Source organism: Entelurus aequoreus, linkage group LG12, assembly GCF_033978785.1.
Source record: "Entelurus aequoreus isolate RoL-2023_Sb linkage group LG12, RoL_Eaeq_v1.1, whole genome shotgun sequence".
NCBI lineage: Eukaryota > Metazoa > Chordata > Actinopteri > Syngnathiformes > Syngnathidae > Entelurus > Entelurus aequoreus.
In genome coordinates, this window is record NC_084742.1 from 57,542,661 (window position 1) to 57,561,344 (window position 18,684).

The 18,684-nt window shown below is 38.0% G+C and overlaps 2 protein-coding genes across 2 annotated transcripts in view; one reads left to right on the plus strand and one right to left on the minus strand.

The window, feature by feature from the left end:
- LOC133662368 (uncharacterized) overlaps positions 1-16,060 on the minus strand; it is a 123,048-nt gene extending 106,988 nt beyond the window's left edge. The window contains exons 1-3 of the mRNA XM_062066300.1: positions 15,958-16,060; positions 11,867-12,109; positions 9,840-10,008 (exon numbers count right to left, since the gene is read on the minus strand). The gene's annotated coding sequence lies outside the window, so the exon portion shown is untranslated. The remainder of the gene's footprint in view (positions 1-9,839; positions 10,009-11,866; positions 12,110-15,957) is intronic.
- On the plus strand, positions 835-17,284 carry LOC133662367 (sodium-coupled neutral amino acid symporter 2-like). Its single transcript, XM_062066299.1, is given in 17 exon segments — positions 835-1,115; positions 2,120-2,227; positions 2,316-2,397; positions 3,969-4,084; positions 5,722-5,795; positions 5,884-5,976; positions 6,153-6,225; positions 11,304-11,386; positions 11,477-11,535; positions 11,918-12,082; positions 12,774-12,853; positions 12,956-13,056; positions 16,360-16,484; positions 16,555-16,699; positions 16,770-16,805; positions 16,808-16,866; positions 16,942-17,284. Coding segments are annotated over 16 exon segments (1,506 nt in total). The 5' UTR covers positions 835-1,115; position 2,120; the 3' UTR covers positions 17,050-17,284.
- Positions 17,285-18,684: the final 1,400 nt, after the last annotated feature.

The window sequence follows — 18,684 nt, forward strand, 5'->3', positions numbered from 1 at the left end:
TCAGAGCAAAGGGTGGCTATTTTGAAGAAACTAGAATACAAAACATGTTTTGAGTTATTTCACCTTTTTTTGTTAAGTACATAACTCCACATGTGTTCATTCATAGTTTTGATGTGACAATCTACAATGTAAATAGTCATGAAAATAAAGAAAACCCATTGAATGAGGAGAAGGTGTGTCCAAACTTTTGGCCTGTACTGTATTTCTTGTAAAGCGTATAAAAAGGAGAATGGAAGCTGGACAAATAAGATGGCAAAAAGCAACCACTTTCATGTGGTATTCGACAGAAAGGAGGACTTTTTTCTCTCCTCCATTTAAAAATGTGGACGTTATCATCACTACTGTCTGATTCCAACCAATACAAGTCATCAGAATCAGGTAATACACCAACTTATATTCTTGTCTTCATGAAAGAAAGGTGTGTTAAACATGCTTGTATTATCATTTAACACCTTTACCTTGATAACAAAAACGTCTCTTTCATAAATAAATAAATATAATTATATATATGAATGAGGTAGATCCCCTCCACTTGGTCAATTGAAAAGTAGAAAAAGTGTGGCCACCCCTGGTTTAATAACTGAGTGTTTTCATAAAAGGGCCGTGAATATTTTCCATTTTTGTGTGGGGTCCAACACCAGGTCCACTCTAAAGTCCACACCAGCATTCCTTTGCTGTGCGCCCCTCACATAATGTTCTGTTTGTACACAAAAAGTACGTCACAGCCGTGCGTAAAATGTCTCCTCCTCCCCCGTCTAGGCCACGCCCAGTCACACCCCACCCCCTCGCTGAACCCTCCCCGTCTCCTGGCTGATGCAATGCATTATAAGGGTGAGTCCACATCCCTCCTTCAGCAGAACACTCTTGTCCTTACGCCGCATTTTGGAGCATTTTTGTCCAATATTACAAGGGGAAATAAATAAATAAATCATTTCTACGCACCAGTTGGTGTATTCAAATATCATCTTTTTACTGTCTTGTTTGAGAGCCTCTATGCTAATCCGCAGTTCTTTTTTCTAAGGATCAGTCAGCTTTTGGAGTCTGGTTTTTTTTTGGAATCTTGCCTTTTTTTTTTGGATCCAGAAGGGATTTTAAAGGAGACGTCTTCATAAAAGGTAAGAAGGCCGACATGTCATGTTCTTGACAGGCAGAAAAAAGTGGATATAGGAGGTGGAGTGCATTGTTTGTTTGTGGTTGTCTTTTATCATTAAACCCTTCCCTATTTGGAGGGAAAATGTTCCATTTGAGCGCGTCATGTCTTCCCGGGTCATCCTTGGCACACGTGAATAAATCATTGGACGTGGCGTGATTTGAAGAGAAAAGTCAAGAGCTTGGGGGCTAATGAGAGTGGGACGTTGCATCATGGTACGAGCGGAAAAAAGGGAGCCGTGCCCATAAAGGGACAACACGTGCCATTGTTTCCATTGATGCCGCTCATTAGGCCTGATGTCATTAAAGCCGTCTGGGTTCAGACTTTACGGGGCTACTTGGGCTTGTTTGGACTTTCATCGACTCAGGACATGAAAATGTTGGGTTTTTGGAAAGACAACATTCTTATGGTAATGTAATGTCTTCAAAAAAAAAAGAAAAGAAAAAAAAAAAAGATTCCGGCACGCCCTTACATGCTTTCCGATGCCAATGTGGCGCAAAATCCACACTGCGGCTTTTTTGTCATTGAGCGTTCTGTTGACGGGGCTGAGGTGATGGCGGGTGCACTCAGATGCCGGTCTGGTATTTTTCCACTGCCGGTGCGTCAAGACCCCCTCCCCCTCCCTCCTCCGAGAAGTCACATGATCCGGCAGGGCGCGCGCACTCTAATATTGATTATTCGAAAGGGGGACGTGGGCGTGCACGCTTATAAATAAATAAAGGCTTTTTAAACATTTTTCCCTGTTGGGTCACATGCCCTAAATATATATTGTTATAGTGTGTCAGTATGTATATATTCTTTAAAGTGTTTTATTTTTTTTCTTCAAAGCAGTTTTTATCGACATTTTAAAATGAAATAATAATGAGGTTAATTATGTAGCATCTGTCACCAAGCGAAACAACATGTGATTATAGGGCACATTGTTTGTAGGCAATAGAGTCTTAACAAAAGCTTTTTTTTCCCTTCCAGTATGAAGCAAACCGAAATGAGCCGTTTGTCCCGTGAAGACGACAACAGCAGCACCAACAGCAATGAGTACAATTACTCCGAGTGTCCCAGCAAAGTCCCGCTGAATAGGTGAGAAAGTGTTCCGGGCGTAACGACTGCATGCGTTTTGAGTGTCGGTATTAAGCTATTAAAGTCAAACTTGTCTTTGGAAAAAAAGTCAATTTGCAGACATCGAGGCGGAGAGTGAAAACTTCCTCCCGGAGCAAAACCTTGGCAAGAAGAAGTATGACACAGAATATGTAAGTTTTTAAATATTTTTGGGGAAAATATTGCATCATTTGTGTGTTTGGCATATGAATAAATCAAGGATTTCTTTGACAAAAATGGCATAAAACCATAAAAAAAACATGAAAAATTCATTTTAAAAATTATAATCAACGGGTAGATCTAAAATTGATCTACAGACTTAAGCATTAAAAGTAAGAAAATAATGATTTTATTTATTTTTAACACTTTAATGAGTGGGACTCTTTTGGAACCCTAAGAATTTAACTGAAACTTTTTCTTTTTCCAAAACTGTCATTGCTCAAAAAAATGTATGAATTAAAATCAATGTTATTAATTATTGAACTACTTAAGGCCCCACAAACTTTACATCAAATATTCCTTTGAAATATGTTTAGAAAAAATATTGCATAATTTGCGTGTTTGCCATAAAAATAAATTAAGGTTTTCTTTGACAAAAACAGCATAAAACAAACAAGAAAACATGAAAAAAAAACGTATAATTAACGGATAGATCTGAGAATGATTTACAGACTTAAGCATTGAAAATAAGGAAAAAGAAGAAGACTTATTTTTAACACTTTTATAAGTGTTTGATCACTAAGAATTTTAGTGGGATTTTTGTTTTTAAACAATAATGAATTAAAATCAGCGCTAATCAATATTGGCCCATTTAAGACTCCAACTACTTTACATCAAATATTCCGCATGTTTGGGGTAAAATATTGCATCATTTGTGTTTTTGCCATACAAATAAATCAAGGTTTTCTTTGACAAAAAGACATTAAAACAAACAAACAAACAAAAAAACTTAAAATCGATGGATAAACCTGAAGTTAATGGACTTTGAAAGTAAGAAAAAAAAATGTATGACTTATGTTAGCACCTGTATGAGTGGGGCCCTTTTGGATCCCCAACAGTGTTGTTTTTTAAACGTTTTTATAAATTATTGACTAATTACTTCACATCAAACATTCCATTTTAAAACATGTTTTGGGGAAAAAATTGCATATTTTGTGTTTTTGTCATATAAAAAACAAAAAATAATAAAGGGCACAAAACAGGGAAAACAACAACAAAAAAACTCACAAATCTGAAATGGATTTAGAGATTTGTGTTGAAAGTTAAAAATTAAATGTATGACTTAGTTTTAACCCTTTTATGAGTGGGGCCCTTTTGGATGCCCAAGAAGGTTCGTTTTTTTTTTAAACAAAACTGTCATTGTTCAAATAATAAAAATTTTTAAAAGAAATTTATAAATTATTGAGTAATTACTTGAGATCAAATATTGCACTTTAAAAATGTTTTGGGGAAGATGTGGCATAATGTTTTTTTGCCATAAAAATCAGGGTTTTGACAAAAAGGGCATAAAAAACAACAACTTTATAACCACAGATAGACCCGAAGTAGACCTATAGATAAAAAGCATTGAATAGAAAAATTAAAGTTTGGTCCCTAAAGGTTAAAAAAAAATCTATATATTGTATTGATTTTGGAGAAGAAAAATATCAAAATGAAAAAGTTTAGACACCCCGGGTTTACTTGAAGAAAAACATGAGTAATTGTGAGAGTTGTCCCTTCACAGCACCAGGGCAACACCTCCTTTGGCATGTCGGTCTTCAACCTGGGCAACGCCATCATGGGGAGTGGCATCTTGGGCCTGTCCTACGCCATGGCCAACACTGGCATCGCCCTCTTTGTGTGAGTACCACCTTGCCAAAATAATTTCAGCAGCTGCGCTTTCGTGTTTGCCCTAGATAAAAGGGTGGGAAGATAGGGCTCAATGGGACGCTTGAGGTAGACGTGGGCCGTGCGTCACCACCTCCGGTGCCCGGTGTCACCAAGGAGTGGCGTGAATGGCTGTGGAGTCAGCAGCTGGCGTACAGTACACAAGTTCTGATTGACAGTGGCAGCAATGGCTACAGCTTCTTTCTCATACACTATTAATACACCGCAAGACCTTTCCACCAGTGTGACTCAAGCTCTACCACTCAGGAGGAAAAAAGCACATGAGACTCACATGCATGTGAGGAAATACCCCATGAATCAACAACACCCGATGAGCTCTGCTTCAAATACGAGTTCATTCACCACAAATTGTCTATCTATGATCTATGGTAGAACAATGCCACTCTACCACTCAGGAGGAAAAAAGCACATGAGACTCACATGCATGTGAGGAAATACACCATGAATCAACAACACCCGATGAGCTCTGCTTCAAATATGGGTTCATTCACCACAAATTGTCTATCTATGATATATGGTAGAACAATGCCATCCTCTTCCACTGGATGGCACATGACTGACCTCGGAGTCCAGTATAAAGAGAGAGAGTATGGCCAACTAAACAACAGGCGCCATGTTTGCTACCGAGCCAGTGTGCATGCATTGCGATCGCTCTGACGTAAAATTCAACATAAAAACACGTCTAAAGTGTGAAACATACTCCAGCTCATGAATCTACAATAAAACATGCTTTGAGTTGTCACAATATAATTTTGCGGCCGTGTTTGATGCACTCCAATGTATGCATTCATGTAGTGTTTAGTGAGCAGCAGGCTCTATAACACTCTGCTGACGGCAAGATAAGATACACACAACGACCGAAATCAATCCTCATTAGCTGATATAAATAACTGAAAACATGTTTTATATTCTAGTTTCTTCAAAATAGCCACCTGTGAAGTGAAAAGTGAAAACCATTTCAGGTGACAACCTCTTGAAGCTCATGGAGAGAATGCCAAGAGTGTGCGAAAAAGCAATCAGAGCAAAGGGTGGCTATTGTGAAGAAACTAGAATGTAAAACATGTTATCAGTTATTTCACCTTTTTTTGTTAAGTACATAACTCCACATGTGTTCATTCATAGTTTTAATGTGACAATCTACAATGTAAATAGCATTGAATGAGAAGGTGTGTCTAAACGTTTGGTCTGTACTCTATATCCATATATATATTTAATATTTATATATTTCTGTATTTGATTTTTGCTGTGTTACTTAACTGACTGTTGATATGATTATGTTTGTAGTCATGAAAATCAATAAAACATATTAATAACAAAAAACAGTATGTCAAGTGTGTATGGATGGGCCTGTTTACGCAACAAAAAACCTCTTCAATTAAAAGCGATGCGGAATGAAGAAGTGCAGTGCACGTATAGCCCCAGCTCAAAGTTGGACGCAAACATGGCGCCCTGCAGTCACATGAGGGCTTTTTGAACAATCATTTAGGCCGCCTGAAACCGAGTTGGCCATACTTTCTTCAAACACGACTGACTGACTGACCCGAATCCTTTATTTCTGTAAAATAACAGTGATTACATTTTGTTTCCAGGATCCTCCTTGTATCCGTCGCCATCTTCTCTTTATATTCTGTGCATTTGCTACTAAAGACGGCCAACGAAGGAGGTGAGTCGGTCTTTTTGTTGTTGTTGTTTTTTAACGATGCGACCAAATATTGCTAGATTTTAATATGTTTAATTATTTTTTGGAAAAGGCGCGCTGGTGTACGAGCAGCTGGGTTACAAAGCCTTCGGGCTGCCTGGAAAACTGGCGGCGTCCTGCTCCATCACCATGCAGAACATCGGAGGTGAGTGCTGGAATAAACACACCATCACTCTGTGTACGCAATGAAAACATGACTTGAGTCACTCTTTTTATTTCATACCCTGGAGCAACTGGGCCCCTTAGCAAATATTTCATGAGTTGTGGAAGCCTCACTCTTGGGGATAAAACCTGCTCACTTTATTTTTTGCCCTCTTTCAGCCATGTCAAGCTACCTCTACATCGTCAAGTACGAGCTGCCCATTGTCATCCAGGCTTTTGTGGAAACTAATGGGTGAGTAACTGGCACCTGTTTTTTTCAAATCATCCCCCCGTCTCCTGTAGTCAACTACACGCATACAGTAGTCAATTACATGCAAATATGCATACAGTAGTCAACTACACGCAAATATGCATACAGTAGTCAACTACACGCATACAGTAGTCCACTACACGCATACAGTAGTCAACTACACGCATACAGTAGTCCACTACACGCATACAGTAGTCAACTACACGCAAACATGCAGTCAACTACATGCATACAGTAGTCAACTACACGCATACAGTAGTCCACTACACGCATACAGTAGTCCACTACATGCAAACATGCAGTCAACTACACGCATACAGTAGTCAACTACATGCAAACATGCAGTCAACTACATGCATACAGTAGTCAACTACACGCATACAGTAGTCCACTACACGAATACAGTAGTCAACTACACGCAAACATGCAGTCAACTACACGCATACAGTAGTCAACTACACGCAAACAGTAGTCAACTACACGCATACAGTAGTCAACTACACGCATACAGTAGTCAACTACACGCATACAGTAGTAAACTACATGCAAACATGCAGTCAACTACACGCATACAGTAGTCAACTACACGCAAACATGCATACAGTAGTCAACTACACGCATACAGTAGTCAACTACACGCAAACATGCATACAGTAGTCAACTACATGCAAACATGCATACAGTAGTCAACTACATGCAAACATGCATACAGTAGTAAACTACACACATACAGTAGTCAACTACACGCAAACATGCATACAGTAGTCAACTACACGCATACAGTAGTCAACTACACACAAACATGCATACAGTAGTCAACTACATGCATACAGTAGTCAACCACACACATACAGTAGTCACCTACACGCATACAGTAGTCAACCACATGCATACAGTAGTCAACTACATGCAAACATGCAGTCAACTACACGCATACAGTAGTCATCTACACGCATACAATAGTCAACTACACGCAAACATGCATACAGTAGTCAACTACATGCATACAGTAGTCAACTACATGCAAACATGCAGTCAACTACACGCATACAGTAGTCATCTACACGCATACAGTAGTCAACTACACGCAAACATGCATACAGTAGTCAACTACATGCAAACATGCATAGAGTAGTAAACTACACACATACAGTAGTCAACTACACGCAAACATGCATACAGTAGTCAACTACACGCATACAGTAGTCAACCACATGCATACAGTAGTCAACTACATGCAAACATGCAGTCAACTACACGCATACAGTAGTCATCTACACGCATACAGTAGTCAACTACACGCAAACATGCATACAGTAGTCAACTACATGCAAACATGCATACAGTAGTAAACTACACACATACAGTAGTCAACTACACGCAAACATGCATACAGTAGTCAACTACACGCATACAGTAGTCAACTACACACAAACATGCATACAGTAGTCAACTACATGCAAACATGCATACAGTAGTCAACTACATGCAAACATGCATACAGTAGTCAACTACATGCATACAGTAGTCAACCACACGCATACAGTAGTCACCTACACGCATACAGTAGTCAACTACACGCAAACATGCATACAGTAGTCAACTACATGCAAACATGCATACAGTAGTAAACTACACACATACAGTAGTCAACTACACGCAAACATGCATACAGTAGTCAACTACACGCATACAGTAGTCAACTACACACAAACATGCATACAGTAGTCAACTACATGCAAACATGCATACAGTAGTCAACTACATGCAAACATGCATACAGTAGTCAACTACATGCATACAGTAGTCAACCACACGCATACAGTAGTCACCTACACGCATACAGTAGTCAACCACATGCATACAGTAGTCAACTACACGCAAACATGCAGTCAACTACACGCATACAGTAGTCATCTACACGCATACAATAGTCAACTACACGCAAACATGCATACAGTAGCCAACTACATGCATACAGTAGTCAACTACATGCAAACATGCAGTCAACTACACGCATACAGTAGTCAACTACACGCATACAGTAGTCAACTACATGCAAACATGCAGTCAACTACACGCATACAGTAGTCAACTACATGCAAACAGTAGTCAACTACACGCATACAGTAGTCAACTACATGCATACAGTAGTAAACTACATGCAAACATGCAGTCAACTACACGCATACAGTAGTCAACTACACGCAAACATGCATACAGTAGTCAACTACACGCATACAGTAGTCAACTACACACAAACATGCATACAGTAGTCAGTCAACTACACACAAACATGCATACAGTAGTCAACTACACGCATACAGTAGTCAACTACACGCATACAGTAGTCACCTACACGCATACAGTAGTCAACCACATGCATACAGTAGTCAACTACATGCAAACATGCAGTCAACTACACGCATACAGTAGTCACCTACACGCATACAGTAGTCAACCACATGCATACAGTAGTCAACTACATGCAAACATGCAGTCAACTACACGCATACAGTAGACATCTACACGCATACAATAGTCAACTACACGCAAACATGCATACAGTAGTCAACTACATGCAAACATGCAGTCAACTACACGCATACAGTACTCAACTACACGCATACAGTAGTCAACTACATGCAAACATGCAGTCAACTACATGCATACAGTACTCAACTACACGCATACAGTAGTCAACTACATGCAAACATGCATACAGTAGTCAACTACACACATACAGTAGTCAACTACACACAAACATGCATACAGTAGTCAACTACATGCATACAGTAGTCAACAACTACATGCAAACATGCATACAGTAGTCAACTACATGCATACAGTAGTCAACTACACACAAAATTGCATACAGTAGTCAACTACACACATACAGTAGTCAACTACACGTAAACATGCATACAGTAGTCAACTACACGCATACAGTAGTCAACTACACGCATACAGTAGTCAACTACACGCAAACATGCATACAGTAGTCACCTACACGCATACAGTAGTCATCTACACGCAAACATGCATACAGTAGTAAACTACACACAATACAATAGTCAAACTACACGCAAACATGCATACAGTAGTCAACTACACACATACAGTAGTAAACTACACACATACAATAGTCAACTACACGCAAACACGCATACAGTAGTAAACTACACACAAATATGCATATGGTAGTAAACTACACACATCCATCCATACATTTTCTACCGCTTGTTATATATATATATATATATATATATATAATATATATATATATATATATATATATATATATATATTATATATATATATATATATATATATATATATATATATATATATATGTGTGTGTGTTGGTCCTGTGATGAGGTGGCGACTTGTCCAGGGTGCCCCCGCCTTCCGCCCGAATGCAGCTGAGATAAGCTCTAGCACCCCCCACGACCCAAAAGGGACAAGCGGTAGAAAATGGATGGATGGATATTAGTCCAAGGGGTCCTTCAAAAGGCCCTTGTCGTCTGCAGCTGGTGCCGCATCGAGATAGACCGTGTGTGTGTGTGTGTGTGTGTGTGTGGTATCAGCTCACTCACTGCGACCTTGCCTCACATCACGCTCAAAGCTCGACCGCCGCTCAAAGCTCGACCGCCGCTTCTTCTCACCGCAACTTCTGTCTTTGGCATTTTTCTGCGAGCGACGCCTTCTTGCGGTTTCGGGCTGTTTTTTTCTCCCTTGGTGCTGACGAGCGTGTGGCATGTGAAGCTGCACACATCAAAAGGAACGAGCTGACATTAAAAACAAATGAGCCACCATTATGCTGACTGAGAGACAAATCCAAAAACATTTAAACGTCACAGAAAACCAGACTTGGACTGCTAGAATTAGAGCATGACACGCAATTATTCTGAAGGCAGAGGAAGTTTAAATGTGCCTTTTTAATAAGTGAAGTTGAATATTTCAAAAGCCATAATAATGAATATATATATTAATAAGTTGGTACATTTCAAAAGGTGCCAGTATTAGTGTTTTTCATTCACGCTTGAAGAAAAAACGAGGCTCCATCTTGGTGACCGCAATGCTGAAATATAGTCAACAGGCTGCCTGTTTTTATTAAATTACATAAAATTGTCTTCATAAAGTTACCTCAGATTTGAATAATTTTTTCAAGTTGTCTCAGCTTATTTTATTCACCAATTTTGACCATCAGAACATTAACTCATACAGTGGCTTGTATGGGTGAATACATTTTTAAAAATAAATAAATATAGAAAGATAGAAATAGATAAATACATAAATATATAAACAAAATAATAAAGAACTAGGTATATAAATAAACCAATAAATAAATCAATAAGAAAATAAATGTACAAAAATAAATGAATTAAAAAACACATTTTAAAAATGGATCAATAAATAGCTAAATAAATACATGAACAAAGAAATAAATTGATGCCCAAAAAAATTTATAAATAGATGGATAAACAAATACATAAATATGTATTTATTATACCATACAGTGGCTTGTATGGGTAAATATATTTTAAAAAGTTAAATAAATAAATATAGAAATAAAGAAAGAGAAATAGATAAATATATAAACAAAAATAAAGAACTAGATATATAGATAGATAAACCAAGAAATAGATCAACAAAAAATAAATAAAATAGATATACAAAAATAGATTAATTAAAAATAAATTTAAATGGATCAATAAATAGATAAATGAATGAATGAATATAAATAGATCAACAAAAAATTGATGAATAGATAGATAAACAAATAGATATATTTTGTTGACATTGAGTGTTTCCATGCTTGTGTTGACATTTCCTTTCTGCCTTGAGAGCTGAGTGGATTATAATCAGAGGAAGTTACATTTGAAATAAAACTTATTTGCTCCTGCTGCATAGGTCACAAAAATATCACTAATCCTCGATATGGGCCGATTTAAACCACTTATACGGTGGTACAGTTTTCAGCCGTATTGCCCAGCTCTGTGACAGTGTCAAGATGTCAGTTACGTTCTATAAAAGGCATGTTGTGTTATGTTTTGCAGGGAATGGTACACCAACGGCGATTACCTGGTCCTGCTTGTCTCATTAGTCATTATTCTGCCACTCTCGCTCCTCAGGAATTTGGGTAAGCATTGTGTTTAAATGTCGACCAGTCAGAAGAAAAGGAACCTTCTACAGACAGGATTAGATGAATGATTTATGTTCCCCTCATCAGGTTACCTTGGTTACACAAGCGGTCTGTCCCTCCTCTGCATGGTGTTCTTCCTGATCGTGGTGAGTTTGCAACATACACATATTGTTGCTTTTTCTTTTTATTCTTATTGTAATATTTTTCTATTTTGTTTCAAATTTATACCCCCATTATTTACTTTTTAAATTCGATCTCAATTCTGTACACTGCTGCTGGAGTTTTAATTTTCCTGTGGAAACTCTCCTGAAGGAATCAATAAAGTACTATCTATCTATCTACACACTTGGACATGTTTGCAGGAGATGCTAGAAGGGAGCATCATAAAACATTTGGATTGCAGTGGGATTTTATTCCCAGATGACGATTCTGGGAATTTCCACAAACAAGCGTCTTAAACTGCAAACTGTGCAGTACCTGCTGAATTTCTTTCCAGCGTGGTCACAAAGCAATGCTTTGGTCCCACAGGTGATCATCAAGAAGTTCCAGATCCCGTGTCCTCTTCCTGAAGACGTCCACGCTGGGAATGAGACGTTCAGTAAACTCCTCAACGCCACTTTGTCCCCCAACAACGCCACCGCCAAGGACTACAACGACGTCTGCACGCCCAAATACTTTGTCTTCAACTCTCAGGTAAAGATCAGCGACGTGCAACCACATCTGGGCGAGGAAAATAAAAAAACACAAATTTATTAGGAATGTCAAAAAAATTGATTATCGATCGAATTGCCATTTTTATTTGTAACGATTCTTAATCGATTAAAACAAATCAAAAATCTATTTAAAAAACAAATTGTTTATACACATACATACATTCACATATATACACACATTTTTACATACATATATACACACACATATACATACATATATACACACACACAAACATACATATATACATACATATACGCACACACGTATATACACACATACATACATATATATATACACACCCATATATACATATACGCACAAGCACATATTCATATACACATACATATCATACACACACACACTCATATATATATATATATATATATGGTGTGTGTGTGTATATACTGTATATATGTTTTTTATTATTAACAAAATCAGTTTATTGTTAGGTAATATAAACATTTATCAGAGCTGTTTGTCTATTTTATGGAGAAATGTAGTCAATCATAGAACTGGCATTCAATGTTATTAAAGAAGTATTGATTATGAATCAAAAGTCAGTTTGAATCGAGAATCAGTTCTGAATCGAATCGTTGCCTCCAACAATGGAATCATGTGGTTCCCAAAGATTCACAGCCCTAATCGTCAGTCTTCTGCTTCTTCCTTTTAGACGGTTTACGCCGTTCCCATCCTGACCTTCGCCTTCGTGTGCCACCCTGCCATCCTCCCCATGTACGAGGAACTCAAAGAGTGAGTTGCTTTCACTATTGAGTTCCAACAGCACAGCTGCGCTCCCTTATCTGACCTTCACAGACATTTTATTTAAACATCTCCATTGCCTCCCCCGCACAGCCGTTCTCGCAGGAAGATGCAAGGGGTCGCCAACGTGTCCTTTCTGGCCATGTTTATCATGTACCTCCTGGCTGCTCTCTTCGGCTATCTGACCTTCAACGGTGAGTGTCTCCAATACCTGCAGATTGCCTCCTTCCTGTGGGATTTATGTGCCTTTTGAAGGCTTCTTTGAAGTCAACGATGAGAACCCATTCCCAGTTGTGAGACTTCTTTATGCACTTGCAAATGTAGTGTCTACAGTTGGCCACTGGCCTCTTTTTTTATGGATATTATTTGACAACTTTAGTATATTTAAGCTTTTGTGTTTATACTACCATCAGACCAGGAAAAACAATTGTATTGGATTTGAACATTGCATACAGTACTTTTCTAATCCCAAAAAATAAACTATACTTCTTTAATATTGTTAATTTATAATGAAATGCAAAACTTTTGTAAGATATTTTTTTTATTTTGTTTGAGCAGTTGGACCGGAGGTGACGTATCGTGCTATTTTTTTTTTTCCAAAAATGTATTTCAGTAACAGTATAATACATACAGTAAATGTAACAATAAAAAACATGACATTCATGTGTTGAATACATTAACAATAAATTGTAACACACAAATATAAGGAAAGAAGCGATGTTGTGCCATTATTGTGAAGCCGGAAGTGTGTGAGTTGACAGGAAGTGCTATGACGAGATGCCACGTGACGATTTTTAAAACGGAAAAGTTCCTTTCAATGCTTTTGTTGCAGTCTATCATTTATGCTGAGCCTTCCTCTACTTACTAACCTTCAGTTACACGATATATCTTTTTCTAATGAAGCGGGTAATAAGGAAACATTTTGCACCGACTTATAACTCCTGTGTGCCTAAAAGGAGCTAAGCTGACGACTTCTAGCTAGGGCAAGTTAACCCGCGTTTTTTTTTTTAACCACGAAATCGGTGAAAAATGAGTTTTAAACGTGCGTGAATGTAAATACTGTATCGCTGACTCGTGTCGTGAAATTACCTTTTAAACTTGATTGAAATGAGGGAGGATATGGTCGCCAGGGAGCAGCCTCGTTCTAAAAAGCTATCCAGCGCAGTGCATTCTGGGATTTGTAGTAACAATTATGGAGTGCATTTAGTGGCTGATTCTTCCCGCTCATTTAAGGAACTTTGAATGTGAAACTGTAAACACGTTCGATAACATCACTATCTTATTCTTGTCTTTTATTGTGTTGTTTTTAACATGAATATTTACAATACAATCATGTTGTGCCTAAAGGCCTTCCGTAGCAAGGAGCTAAGCTAACGACGTCTAGCTGGGCGAGTTAACCCGCCTTTTTTGACACGAAATCGGTGAAAAGGCAGAAACGTGCGTGAATGTAAATATTGTAACGCTGACTCGTGTCGAGAAATTACCTTTTAAACTTGATTGAAATGAGGGATGATACGCCGCCAGGGAGCAGCCTCGTTCTAAAAAGCTATGCAGCGCAGTGCATTCTGGGATTTGTAGTAACATTTTTGGAGAGTAATTTTAGTGCCAGATTCTTCTCGCTCATTTGAGGACGTTTGAATGTGAAACTAAACACGTTCAAAACATAACTATCTTATTCTTGTCTTTTATTGTGTTGTTTTTTTAACATGTATATTTACAATACAATAATGTTGTGCCTAAAAGAAAAGGACTTCCATAGTAAGGAGCTAAGCTGACGACGCCTAGCTAGGCGAGTTAACCCGTCTTACTTTTACCACAAAATCGATGAAAAAGCGTTTCAAACGTGCGTGAATGTAAATATTGTAACGCTGACGTGTCAAGAAATTACCTTTTAAACTTTATTGAAATGAGGGAGGATACGGTCGCCAGGGAGCAGTCTCGTTCTAAAAAAACTATGCACCGCAGTGCATTCTGGGATTTATAGTAAACATTTTGGAGTGTATTTAGTGGCATATTCTTCCCGCTCATTTTAGGACGTTTGAATGTGAAACTAAACACGTTCGAAACATCACTATCTTATTCTTGTCTTTTATTGTGTTGTTTTTAACATTAATATTTACAATACAATCATGTTGTGCCTAAAAGGCCTTCCGTAGTAAGGAGCTAAGCTAACGACGTCTAGCTAGGCGAGTTAACCCGCCTTTTTTGACCATGAAATCGGTGAAAAATGAGTTTTAAACGTGCGTGAATGTAAATATTGCAACGCTGACTCGTGTCGTGAAATTACCTTTTCAACTTAATTGAAACGGGCGACGTCGACAACGAGGGACCATACTGTCGTAAGGCCCAGGGAGCAGTCGCCTTCTAAAAAGCTACGGCGCGCAATGCATTCTGGGATTTGTAGTACAATATTTGTAGCACAATATTTGCTGTGTATTTAGCGGCAAAATATTTACACTCTTATTGGGGACATGTGAGTGTGAAACTGTAAACACGTTCGAAACATCACTATCTTATTATTTTCTTTTAATGTGGTTTTTAACATTTATATTTACAATACAATCATGTTGTGCCTGAAAGGACTTCCATAGTAAGGAGCTGAGCTAACGACATCTAGCTAGGCGAGTTAACCGGCGTTTTTTGACCACGAAATCGGTGAAAAGGCGTTAGAAACGTGCGTGAATGTAAATATTGTAACGCTGACTCGTGTCGAGAAATTACCTTTTCAACTTGATTGAAATGAGGGAGCATACGGTCGCCAGGGAGCAGCCTCGTTCTAAAAAACTATGCAGCGCAGTGCATTCTGGGAGTTGTAGTTACCTTTTGGAGTGTATTTAGTGGCAGATTCCTTCCCGCACATTTTAGGACGTTTGAATGTGAAATTGTAAACACGTTCGAAACATCACTATCTTATTCCTGTTGGTATTTTTTTAATCATGAATATTTACATGTTGTGCCTAAAAGTCCTTCCGTAGTAAGGAGCTAAGCTAACGGCGTCTACCTAGGCGAGTTAACCCGCGCTTTTTGACCACGAAATCGGTGAAAAAGGCGTTTCAAACGTGCGTGAATGTAAATATTGTAACGCTGACTTGTACCTTTTAAACTTGATTGAAACGGGCGACCCGAGGGACCATACGGTCGTCAGGGAGCAGCTGCGTTCTAAGAAGCTATGTAGCGCAGTGCATGCTGGGATTTGTAGTACATTATAGTGTTTTAAATAAATGACGGCAAAAGTGCTGTCACTTCAAAAAAGCTACGAAGCGCAGTGCATTCTGGGATTTGTAGTACAATATTGTGTATAAATGACAGCAAAAGTGCAACCAGTATTAATGTATATTGTGTTTTTATAATACAACATAAAATATTTTTTTTTTTTTATTTTTTTTTTTGAGTATTTAGTGGCAGATTCTGTAAACATGTGGGAAACATCACTATCTTATTCTTGCCTTTTATTGTGTTGTTTTCCTTTTGTGAACATGAATATTTCCACTCCACAGTGCACGTGGAGCCCGAGCTGCTGCACACCTACTCCACGATCTACAAGTTCGACGTCCTCCTCCTGGTCGTCCGCCTGGCTGTCCTCACCGCCGTCACCCTCACCGTCCCCGTGGTTCTCTTCCCTGTAAGTGTCGGCGCTTTAAGTAAACGTGTAGGATTCAGAACCCGCCATTAACGCGTCCCTCCTCCCGTAGATCCGTACCTCCGTCAACCAGCTCCTGTGCACCTCCTCCACCTTCAGCTGGATCCGCCACACCATCATCACGGTGGTCCTGCTGGCCAGCACCAACGTCCTGGTCATCTTCGTCCCGACCATTCGGGACATCTTCGGCTTCATCGGTGAGTGTCGCCATGGTGACAAAGTCGAGTTTGCCGTTTGCATCCCTAAACAAAACCTTCTTCCGCGCAGGCGCATCTGCTGCCGCCATGCTGATCTTCATCTTGCCCTCGCGTTCTACATCAAACTGGTCAAGAAGGAGTCCATGAAGTCCGTGCAGAAGATCGGGGTACGTCTTTTCTTCGTTGTTTTGAAGCTGCCGCCACAGCAGGGGCTAAAAGCAAATATTTCGTCCTGCGTCCAGGCAACCGCCTTCCTGCTGTTGGGCTTCCTGGTCATGATCGGCAGCATGAGCCTCATCATCCTCGACCTGGTGCACAACGCGTCGGAGGAACACCCCGGCGGACCGTAGAGCCCACACTCTAATGAAGACCACATTGTAAAAAGAAGAACTTGATGTCTGGCTTGGACTGTGACGAAAGACGCCATTCCGAGAGAATGTATACCTGTACAGTTTGCGGTTTTTCACACCATAAGTATGGTGGTTTTTCCTCCTCCTTGGTTTTTTAAACACATATACATATATCTAAATATATATATAAATATACATGTATGTATGTATGTATATATATATATATATATGTGTATATTGTATGTATATATATGTGTATGTATATATGTATGTGTATATGTAAGTATATATGTGCATATATATATGTATGTATATATACATGTATATATGTGCGTGTATAAATATATGTGCATATATGTATGTATAAATAGATGTGTTCATATGTATGTATGTATACATGTATGTATATATGTGTACATATATATGTATGTATGTATATACATGTATGTATATATGTGTACATATATATGTATGTATGTGTATATATTTATATGTATATATATATACAGTATGTATGTATACATATGTATGTATATATGTCCATATGTATGTATGTATATATGTGCATATATGTATGTATGTATATATGTGTACATAATGTGCATATATATGTGCATATATGTATGTGTATATATTAATATGTATGTATATACTATATGTGCATATATGTATGTACTGTATGTGTATATATTTATATATATATATATATTTGTATGTATATATGTATGTATGTGTATAAATATGTATGTGTGTATAAATATTTATATATACACATTTATATGTATATATATGTGTGTGTATAAATATTTATACATACACATGAATGTGTGTATAAATATTTTTATATACACATATGTGTATAAATATTCATATATACACATAGAAATATGTATGCATATATGTGCATATATGTATGTATGTGTATATATTTATATGTATATATATGTATGTGTATAAATATTTATATATACACATTTATATGTATATATATATGTGTGTGTGTGTATAAATATTTATATATACACATGAATGTGTGTACAAATATTTTTATATACATGTGTATAGATATTCATATATACACATAAATATGTTTATATATATATATATTTATATATAAATGTTTATTTATATATAAATGTGTGTATACATAAATAATATAATTTATATAATATTTATATACATATATGTTATGTAATGTTTTGGTCTTTGTAGTGGTGGTACAGCTGAAAACAAATTGAATGTGCCTCACAGCTGGAGGTATTGTGAGGGTTGAAACAGCAGCTCACACTCAGGTACGGTAGTGTCGGTGCAAGTGTGGCTGTCACCAAAACAATGCAAACCACCTGACATTTGCAACAACAACAACAAAAAAAGGCAACAGACTTGAACGCTTTTTTGTTATGTTTCGCTTTGCCAAACTGGTATTGGTGTACGGAAACAAGCACTTCCTGTCCAGCACACTGGTGGAGAAGACGAGCCTCGTCCTCCCGACTCGGTATTCGTCAGCTAAAGACAACCCCAAATGCCGCCCTCGTGAGAGGCGACGCTGGCAAGTGCAGTCACAAACTGTGTTGAAGACCCTGCTGATGTTGCATGCACAGCAACGACACCTCACTGTGTGTGTGTGAAGCTTCT